The sequence below is a fragment of the Oratosquilla oratoria genome, unplaced genomic scaffold (genome assembly GCF_046742065.1).
Source record: "Oratosquilla oratoria isolate Oo_2021 unplaced genomic scaffold, ASM4674206v1 SCAFFOLD66, whole genome shotgun sequence".
Taxonomy (NCBI): domain Eukaryota; kingdom Metazoa; phylum Arthropoda; class Malacostraca; order Stomatopoda; family Squillidae; genus Oratosquilla; species Oratosquilla oratoria.
The window spans coordinates 341,644-352,500 of record NW_027467730.1 but is presented as its reverse complement, the minus strand read 5'-3'; the positions used below and the strand labels follow the sequence as shown (position 1 = coordinate 352,500).

Below are 10,857 nucleotides of genomic sequence, written 5' to 3'. Positions count from 1 at the left end.
TCGGCGGGGCGCCCCCAGAAGGAGGATCGGCGGGGCGCCCCCAGCAGCAGGATCGGTGGGGCGCCCCCAGCAGGAGGATCAGCGGGGCGCCCCCAGCAGGAGGATCGGCGGGGCGCCCCCAGCAGCAGGATCGACGGGCGCCCCCAGCAGGAGGATCGGCGGGGCGCCCCCAGCAGTAGGATCGGCGGGGCGCCCCCAGCTGGAGGATCGGCGGGGCGCCCCCAGCAGGATGATCGGCGGGGCGCCCCCAGCAGGAGGATCGGCGGGGCGCCCCCAGCAGGAGGATCGGCGGGGCGCCCCCAGCAGGAGGAGCGGCGGGGCGCCCCCAGCAGCAGGATGAGCGGCGGGGCTCCCCCAGCAGGAGGATCGGCGGGGCGCCCCCAGCAGGAGGATCGGCGGGGCGCCCCCAGCAGGAGGATCGGCGGGGCGCCCCCAGCAGGAGGATCGGCGGGGCGCCCCCAGCAGGAGGATCGGCGGGGCGCCCCCAGCAGGAAGAGCGGCGGGGCGCCCCCAGCAGGAGGATCGGCGGGGCGCCCCCAGCAGGATGAGCGGCGGGGCGCCCCCAGCAGGATGAGCGGCGGGGCGCCTCCAGCAGGATGAGCGGCGGGGCGCCCCCAGCAGGAGGATCGGCGGGGCGCCCCCAGGAGGATCGGCGGGGCGCCCCCAGGAGGAGCGGCGGGGCGCCCCCAGGAGGAGCGGCGGGGCGACCCCAGCAGGAGGAGCGGCGGGGCGCCCCCAGGAGGATCGGCGACTTCCTATCTCAGTTTCAAAAATAATCAGTTTGACACGTCTGTGTATTAATACTAATGTTTTCTTTCTTTTAAAGACTCATTCTTCAGACAGAAAAACGGATGCAGCATGGGCTCCAACATCTGTCCAGTGCTTGCCACCATCTACATGGAGTGGTTTGAATGTACCTTGTTACCAAAAATTAAACCAGCGGAGATGTTTTGGTACAGATATGTAGATGATATTTTTACTATATGGGATGAAAAATTGGGTTCTTTTAATGACTTCTTCATAGAATTAAACAACCTAGCAAGTCATTTAAGTTTCAAAGTAGAATGGGAAGAAGGAAAAATCCCATTTCTGGACACTTTGGTCATGAGAGGTCCGGACCAATTGTCCTTTTCAGTGTACAGGAAGCCCACACACACCGGCAGCTACCTACATTTCTTTAGTCATCACCCGGATAACTTCAAATGTAGTGTAGCGTCGGGCCTGTTTCTTAGAGCATACAGGATATGCAGCCCACAACATCTGGATGCAGAATTAACATTAATTCAATCACAACTTTCAAAGCTAGGATACCCAGGGTGGTTTTTGTCCAAAGCCCTGAGGAAAGCAAAACACAATTTTTATCAAACATCCAACCTTGATGATAAATTCAAATGGAGCAAGAATAACTTGTTATTACCATATAGTGATTCCATTAATGCAGCTTTCAAACTTTTGCCCAATGATGATGTCAAACTAATTTTTAATTACCCAAACAGTTTATTCAGGAAAGTAGTGAATGTACACCGACGCACCAACGTAGAAAACAGCCCCGGTGTGTACAAACTTCCCTGCAAAGACTGTGATGAAGTATACTGGGGCCAAATAGGAAGAGACTTAACCACGAGAATAAAGGAGCATAAAAATTCCGTTAAGTACGGACAAGAAAATTCAGCTGTGTTTCTCCACACCAGTAAGGAGGACCACCGCATGGATTGGGAAAAGGCTGAAATTATTTATAAATCCCAGAGTAGTTTTCGAAGAAAAATTATTGAATCCTCTCTCATTAAACACCTACCCAATTTTAATTTATCGAAAGGTCAATGGTCACCAGACTGGATCACATGGATGGCAGCAAACAAATTGATTATGAAAGCGGCAGGACAGATTCCCACATACCAACCCCAAGTAACTTGAGTCCCCTTGCCCGCGTCTCCTAATTGTTCTCTCCCTGTCCATATTTATACTTGTTAACTCTATTCCTTTGTATCATTCTGCCGAAGAGGACCACAGTCAGTGGTCAAAATATACAGATAATTAGTATTTCTGATTTCTTTTCCCTGACAGTGTGTGTGTGTGTGTGTGTGTGTGTATTCACCTCGAATCTGCTGCAGTCTGTGTGTGTGTGTGTGTATATATACACATATATAATTAAACTAACCAATCCCTCCGTCTTATTGCGTACTTTTTTTTTTTTTTTTACTCTACTTGCGGCCAAGCTACTATATGAATCCATTTGGAACGATTTTGCATTTCATACAGGAGGAGCCAAGAAAAGAGGGAGGGAGGGGTGGTGAATGGGAGTGGAGTATGTAGGGATGAAATGGGTGGGAGTGGATCTATGCCTTTGACTTTTGGCTACCTCCCTTATAAGGGGGAAAAGCCGTTGGTATGTGTACAGTATTTGTATGTATACAAATTATAGCGTGAAACATGTATGCTCAAAATTATTTAATTTGACTTGAGTTCATTTATTTCAGTACGATATAATTTCACAAACATTTCAAACCAATACTAATACAAATGGGATAACCAACAAACATAAAGAATCTAGACAGAGTTACAGGTAAGAATATAATAATATACTAGGAATAAATCAAAACAGCCAAATAAGGGGGCTTATTTTCATTGATGTCAAAAAGATATATATATGTATATATATATATATACATATATATATATATATGTGTATATGTGTGTGCGTGTATATATATATATATATATATATATATATATATATACATATGTGTGTGTGTGTGAGTGTGTGTATATATATAAAGAGCTCCTCGACATGGGACTAAACTGTCATGTCCTCTCCAAACCTAGGCCACACCAAAAGAGAGTTGAAATAGAGGTCCTCATAGAAAGCATCCTCAAACTCGCTAAGGAGGGTATTTTAGATGTTAGCCAACGCTTGCAGCCTGAGCTTGTTGCTGAAGCCGGCAAGCAGCGTGGAACCTTTACTAGTTCTGTTTTACAGAGGAGACATTTTGAAGCCGCCCAACGACTACGAAACAACCAAGAAGTAACCATAAGACGTGCTGACAAGGCATCAATATTCGTTCTCATTTCTACCTCCGAATACCTGGAGAAAATTGACTCCATTCTAGAGGATAGGACTAAGTTCCAGCCCATCCAGAAGAACCCTATCCCGGAACTTACCTCGAAGGTCAACAAGATCATAGATGTCAACAACGCGGTTGCAGGTGGTATAAAATTCTGTAAATTGTCCGGCGAGTATAAACCTGGTTATTGTTATGGCAATGTTAAGACGCATAAACCCAACAACCCTCTTAGACCCATTATCAGCCAGATACCTACTCCTACATATCAGTTAGCGAAAAAACTTAATGAACTTTTAACCCCTTTTGTCCCCAGCAGATTCAGCCTGGCATCTTCTCACCAGTTCATAGAACTGGTGAAAGACGCTCCCAGCCAGGGATTCATAGCTTCGCTGGATGCTGAATCTCTGTTCACCAATGTCCCTGTGGATAGAACGATAGATTTCATATGCGACAAAGTTTACAGAAGCGGACCAGCCCCCGGACTTAACATACTTGAAGAACACCTACGGACCCTGCTTCAATTTTGCACCAAAGAAGCCCCATTCCGCTCTCCCCGTGGGACACTCTACCGCCAAATTGATGGAGTTGCCATGGGATCCCCCCTTGGTGTTCTGTTTGCCAATTTTTTCATGGGAACTGTAGAGGAATTTATTTTTAGTCAAATTGAAAAACCTAGCCTTTATTGCAGATATATAGATGATATATTTGTAAAAACTGACTCCCTTTCTGAAATTGATCAATTGAGGGGGAAGTTCATGGAGGTGTCGGGACTTAACTTCACCGTAGAGCACAGTGAAGGGGGTTCCCTCCCCTTCCTGGACGTCCTACTCAAGCAGACTAATTGTCCTTCTTTTTCTTATAGTGTCTACGTCAAAGAAACCAATCCCGGACTGTGCATGAATGGAGAGAGCGAGTGTCCTCAGAGGTACAAAGACGCCACCATTAGCGCCTTTTTCAGAAGAGCCCTCAGCCACTGTTCTTCTTGGAGTGACACTCAAAAAGAGTTTGATCGGGTCCACCAACTCCTTATCAACAATGGTTACACGAATCACGAGGTCCAAGCCAATCTTCGCAGAGTGATCGACAATTGGTATAAACAAACACGACCGACTACAGTAGGACACGAAGGGACCGCAATTAAGGTGTTCTACAAAGCTTGCATGTCTACCAAATACAAGGAGGATGAAAAGATTATAAAGAACATAATCTATAGAAATGTTGTCCCCAAAAAAGAAAGTGATAAATTGTCCTTCACAATCTTTTACAAAAGTAGAAAGACCTCTTCTCTACTTTTAAGGAACAACCCCGCTCCAGAACCCCAGGAGGTTCGTCAATCCCACGTAGTATATAAATACACATGCCCAGAGGAGGACTGCACGCCCCTTTCTGTCTACGTGGGAAGGACGACCACCACATTATCTAGAAGAATCACCATGCACTTGCAACACGGAGGACCCAAGCAACACCACTGGACCCAGCATCGACGCCACCTCGATAGGGAGACTATGGTAAAAAACACCGAAGTTGTGGCAAAAGAAGAGGACCCTCAGCGCTTGGCTATCTTGGAAGCCATATGGATAAAGGAGCTGCAACCTGCCATTAATAGGCAGGTAAATGATTTCGCCCTCCTCCCTAGCATGAAACCTGTTCGGAGGAGCCAGATGGACAATCCCAAGACATCGGGCTCTCCTTCCCAGAGGCTCCCCATTCCCCGCGAAAGGGAAGAACTTCCTACCATACGTCGTTCCCAAAGACTGAGAAGCAGATTGGCGCCGAACCCGGGAGTGACCTCCCCGAGTACCATTTACGCCAACTTGTGATCTCTCCCAGTGTTTGTGGTCCTGCGTGTGACTTCCCCCAGTTGCAACACGGTGACTTCTCCCCGTGCTTCCCATTTCATTTAAAATATGCTCCCTTTCCCTTTCTTTTCACTTCAACTGAGGATGCAGAAAGATCTGCGAAACGTCTTGATAACTATTTTGTTGTGCTTGTATTTTGTTTTTTGCTGTATTTCTTGTATTAATTTCTTGTATTGTGTTTATTGTGTACTATACTTTTGTGTCTATTATAACTTTTGTGTTTCCTATGAATTTTGGAAATCTGATTTACTCCCTTTCCCCCTACCAAAAATCTACTTTTCGCAAGCTTGAGAGCTCACGGAAAAAACTAATCAATAATTCTTTTGCTGTCGTTTTTAACAGAATATATATATATATATATATATATATATATATATATATATATATATATGTATATATATATGCGGAAAAACCGCCAAGGAAAAAGATAAACTGATGACCGAGCGTTTTTGTCTATTCAGACATCCTCAGGGTACATAGAAATGAAAAAGGACACAAGAATGTATACACAGAGTATAAGGTCAGGAAGGGAACCGGGGAAGGTTGTGAGGCTTTATTGTCGACCTGACCCATTCGTGGCAGCGGACGTTTCGGCCACTACCTTTTTCATAATAAAATTGTCCAGCTTGTACATACCATGAATTAAATCTCAGTTATTGACAAATGTATCTTTGATCAGACTGGAATCTATTATATTTCTAGTCAAATATGACTTATTCTTAACAATTTCTTTAGCACCCTCCCAAATTATGTAATGAGTAAAGTCCCGTAGGCGAATAAGTAATGCATTAGAAATCTGCCCACTCATGACGCTATACTGATGTTGTTTTAACCTTACATTTTATTCTTTTCCAGTCTGACCAATATAGCATTTGTCGCAATTTTTACATGGAATTGAATAGATGCATCCTTCTACCTTATAAGGAGAGTTTTTAATTAAAAGACTTCTAACTGTATTGAAGTTCCTAAATACCACTTGAATGTTGTACGAAAGAAATTAATTTCTAATGCGTTTGCTGTCGTTTTCAACAGAATATGCTTGAAAGAGAATCTCCTGCCACGCTTTACGAATATATATATATATATATATATATATATATATATATATATATACATATATATATAATATATATATATATATATATAATATATATATATATATATAGATATATATATATATATATACACAATGATGATAAAATCTTCATATGCTGTGTACAAATTAATTACTTAGTCGTGGGGTGTATTCGCGTACCATTCTGCACGATACAATTTTTTTTTTCTATCTAATCTTTTCCAAAGAGTTTTTCTTTCACGGAAAGTCAAATGTTAATATCAACCCAGCAACACAATATATAAATTATATTCTATATAACAATATTTTCATTTCCATATGTTATTATTAATTTTATAGACTTATCTATCTACTTACTGATATATATATATATATATATATATATATATATATATATATATATATATATATATATATATATATATATATATGTGAGAATAAACACCTTGTGAGATCGAAACCTTTATTGGTACTACGTTTCGCTTGTTACAGCTTTTTCAAGTACAGACATGACACACACTCTGAGCACATATAAGGCAACAGGGAAGGAACTGGGAGAGGTTATCAGGGAGGGGTGGGTGGTAGGTGGAGGGGGAGGAGGGGGACGGGTGGGACTTGGTGGAGACAAAGGAGGACATTTCGGACAGTTTGTTGAAGTGGACTAAGGGGGATATTTCATACATTTATTTAATGCGGGTAACAGATGGATGATAGGAGGGGCGATGTTAAACATGCCTCTGTTCTGCTCAATGGTTTTGAAGCTTTGAATGGCGGCCGCTTCGAGGCATTTTCTCCTCATCCTGTCTGGTTCACTAAACAGAAGTTCTGCGTTATCCCAATCCATCAGGTGGTCGTTGGTGTTCCGGTGGATAACACAGGCGTTGGTGGTGATGTTGTTCCGGGAATCGTAGCGATGCTCCCGGATCCGGGTCTTCAGGTCATGGGAGGTCTCGCCGATGTATACTTTATCACATCCAGCACAGAGTATGCGGTAGACACCAGCGTTTTTTCCCCACATCTCGTCCTGGCTGTCACTCCTTCTTGAGAGCTCTTTGATAGTTCTGCTGGACTGGCCCACTACCTGAATGTTGCAACGCCCAAGTGTCCGGGTGAGGGTGGCGGTGACGCTGCTGGCTGGAAGGATAAGCCTCCTAGCTGGATCTTTTGTTGGTTCCCGCCCTTCCATTATTTTGAGTGCCTTTTTCTTACACTGGTGGATGATGCACTCTGGATATTTTAATTTATGAAAAACCTCCTTTATGTGCCTAAACTCATCCTCTAAGAATTCAGGGCTACATATTCTGAGAGCTCTGAGGTAGAAACCTATGACTACACCTTTTTTAATACTGAGGTCATGGTGGGATAGGAAGTGAGTCAAATCATCCTTATTGGTTGGTTTCCTGTAGACTGTGAATTTTAAAAAATTATCATGTTTGATAATAAGGGTATCCAAAAATGGAAGGGAATCGTTGATTTCTTCCTCCAAGGTGAACTGGATGGATGGCTCAACCTCGTTCAGAGCCGTTTGGAGTTTGGGGATGTCAAACCGTCTGGGGGAAATTAATAGTATGTCATCCACATAGCGAAGCCATACTACGTTGCCAGGAACGATATCTGAGAAAGGCCCTGCTTCTAAAAATTCCATGAACAGGTTGGCAAGGAATTTTTAGAAGCAGGGCCTTTCTCAGATATCGTTCCTGGCAACGTAGTATTTTTATCTTTACTCTTCTTATTTATTTCCTTAGCTTTCTTTTTTAGTTTAAGTAGGAGACCTTTGGGATATTTTAATTTGCTGAAAGTTTTTGAAATGTGATCTAGTTCGTCTTCTAAGAATTCTTCACTACAGATGCGAAAAGCCCGAGGAAGAAGCCAATTATTATACCTGTTTTAGTCCCAATATTGTGTCCTGAATAAAAATGTATATAATCTTCTTTATTAGTGGGTTTGCGGTATACCGAAAACTTTACATTGCTACTTAAACTAAAAAAGAAAGCTAAGGAAATAAATAAGAAGAGTAAAGATAAAAGGATATTTGCTCAGCAGGACTTTGATGTTGCCAGACTGGGTAGAGAGACTCACACTGCGAGACCAGAGGAGTGTCACCCTTTGACAGTATAAGCGGTGCCTGGCGCCTCTCACCCTCCCTCCCTGGGGGGGGGGGGGCACTCCGCCGGTCGCCAGTGACCTTGCAAGGGATTCCATATTCAATTGTGTCGCTTTGCGTCGTATTCCGTCCTTCCGGAAGACCATCAATTTTGTTCGTTCGCAAGCGCTGGAAAGAGTTCGAGGGGGATAGGAATGGATACAGAAACGAGCTACTGGAGAGGTCTTCAGAGAAAAGGAATATCAATTTTGAGAGAGGAGTCAAATTATTGGACCCTGAGGTCATGATCTTCAATGTCATGAAGAAATTCATAGAAAAAGGGACATGGAAGATAGGAATGAATACTGAAACAAACTGCTGAAGAAGTTTTTCGATAAAAAGACTGAATTTTGGGAGAGAAATGAAAATGTTGGACCCTGAAAGAATGATGGTGAATGTCATTGAGATGTACATAAAAAAGGAACATGAATTTTGAAAAAGAAGTAAAGTTATTTGACCATGAACGAATGCTAAATGTCACTGGGAACTCACATTAGCATGAATAATTACACAGGCCTGCGTTTGAAAAAAAAAAAAATTCTGTTCCTGCGGTTTTCTTTAGTGATTCCTAACGAAATTGTTCTCCTAAATTGAAATATGACATTCATTTTGCTCAATCAGGTCTGGTTTTTGAGATACAGCGCACTACTCTTTTTAGAAAAGGGCCATTTTTTAAAAAATCTCTTATTTATATACAAGTTATTTAATAAATTACAATTACTTGTAATAAAAAAAATACCGACTCAATTCGACTTTCTTTTAATTAATTTTAAACTTACAGACTACTTATGAGCTTACCCAGGAGTGCAAAGAAACTATTTTCCAAGAAAAGAAGTCCTTGATGACTTCCGCTTGTGAAGCGATGTTGGTTCGTCGCGTTTAAGACACCAGCAATAGTCAGCTAACATGTTGATGTCCCAGCGTCCTTGATATCTTGTCTCCATCGTCTTTATGTCTTGGTGAAATCTTTCTCCTTGTTCCTCGCTATAATCTCCACAGTTTGCCGGAAAATAGTCAAGATGTGACTGGAGAAAATGCATTTTTATCGACATGCGAGCTCCCATTTTTTCGAAGCTTTTCATAAGCTCATTTACATGTGAGATATATTCTGAGCTTCTTTTATTTCCCAGAAAACCGTCGATTACTTTACTAAACGCTCGCCATGCTTCTTGTTCACTGGCTTCCATATTGGTGTAAAAATGCTTGTCCTTTAACAGAGTTCTAATTTGGGGACCATCAAATATGCCTGCATGGAGCTTGGCATCACTGATCTGTGGGAATTTTTGCAGTAGATACTTAAAAGCTTGGCCTTCTTTATTCAGTGCTTTGACAAAGTTCTTCATCAGGCCAAGCTTTATATGAAGAGGAGGCAGTAAAACATTTTTGGGAGGGACTAGAGGTTGAGTTACCACATTGTGGCAGCCAATTTGGAATGCCTCTCGAGATGGCCAGTCTTTTTGCTTATAGTGAAGACTATCCGCCCGGCTATCCCATAAGCACATGAAGCATGGATATTTTGTGTAGCCTCCTTGCATCCCAAGAAGAAGGCACACAACCTGAAAGAAAACATATTGATGCATATTGATGTACATGGTTTCTAAGAACTTCTATTTTTTGCATAGGCAATTTTCACTAAGTTTATTAGGGGTAGGGAGAAACTAATATGTGTATAATATCCTTCTGTCATTGGTATTTAGAAACAAACATTCCTTGAAATATTTAACAAGTTCAATAAAGTAAAATATATCTTACCTTGAGATCACCACATATTAACCAGTTGTGGTTAGAGTACCTGATTGTATTAATCAATACTTTCATATTTTTGTAGCTTTCTGTTAACTGAACTGAATGGCCAATAGGTACAGATGCCATTTTATTGCCAATATTTAAGAGTACTGCCTTCAAGCTTCTGCTAGAAGAATCAATAAAGAGCCTCCATTCACTTGGTTGGTAAGGAACGCTAAGTGCCTCAATTAAACCTTTTACATCATTGCAATACACCAAAGAGCTGCAAGAATCAACTGCAAAGAACTTTCGAAACTCTTCGTCTCTATTTCTGAACCAAAAGTATGTAGTTTCTTGAGAGAGGAGGTTGCTCTCACTAAGACGGGATGCAAGAAGTTGTGCGTTCTCTTTAGAAAGACCAAGATCTCTAGTCAAGTCATTTAATTGACCTTGAGTGAGTGGTCTTGGCAAAGTCATTGTAGACGTAGTTTGATATGTCACTGAAGTGTCAGTGTCATCCACTTCTATATCTTCTATATTGTCTTGTAGCTCAGTATTTTTAGGTGGAGAAGGAACTGGAACTCCTGGACCATGTGGTTGTGGTTTAATGGCAGAAGGAACATCAGGATAGACTACAGTGTGTTTGTTCTTCTTATTGACACCTGAAAAAAAGTTTCGCATACTTAATTTACATACTTTTAATTCACTCGACCCTCGTTTCCACATTTTTATACACATTTTTCATACCAGGTAAATTTACAATTTTTAAATACAATCAATTTTTATATACAATTTAACCACAATTTTTCTACCAGAATAATACACTATTTTTATACACAATTACAATTTTAATAGGCTACCAAAAGATTTGTATAAACATTTCTAGATTTGTCAAGGACTATATTGTTAAAGTAATTATCTCACCTTTAAGATTTGTCATGCAAAAATAGCAGTCTGTAATGTGGTCCTTGCCCTCTCTCCACACCATAGGTA

At 41.8% G+C, this 10,857-nt stretch overlaps 1 protein-coding gene across 1 annotated transcript; it reads right to left on the bottom strand.

The window, feature by feature from the left end:
* Positions 1 to 9,563: 9,563 nt before the first annotated feature.
* LOC143023837 (uncharacterized) lies at positions 9,564 to 10,830 on the bottom strand. Its single transcript, XM_076182474.1, has 2 exons — positions 10,789 to 10,830; positions 9,564 to 10,526 (listed from the first exon to the last, which is right to left on the bottom strand). The coding sequence occupies exons 1-2, from the start codon at positions 10,802 to 10,804 to the stop codon at positions 9,868 to 9,870; spliced, it is 675 nt and encodes a 224-aa protein (XP_076038589.1). The 5' UTR covers positions 10,805 to 10,830; the 3' UTR covers positions 9,564 to 9,867.
* Between the last annotated feature and the right edge of the window lie 27 nt (positions 10,831 to 10,857).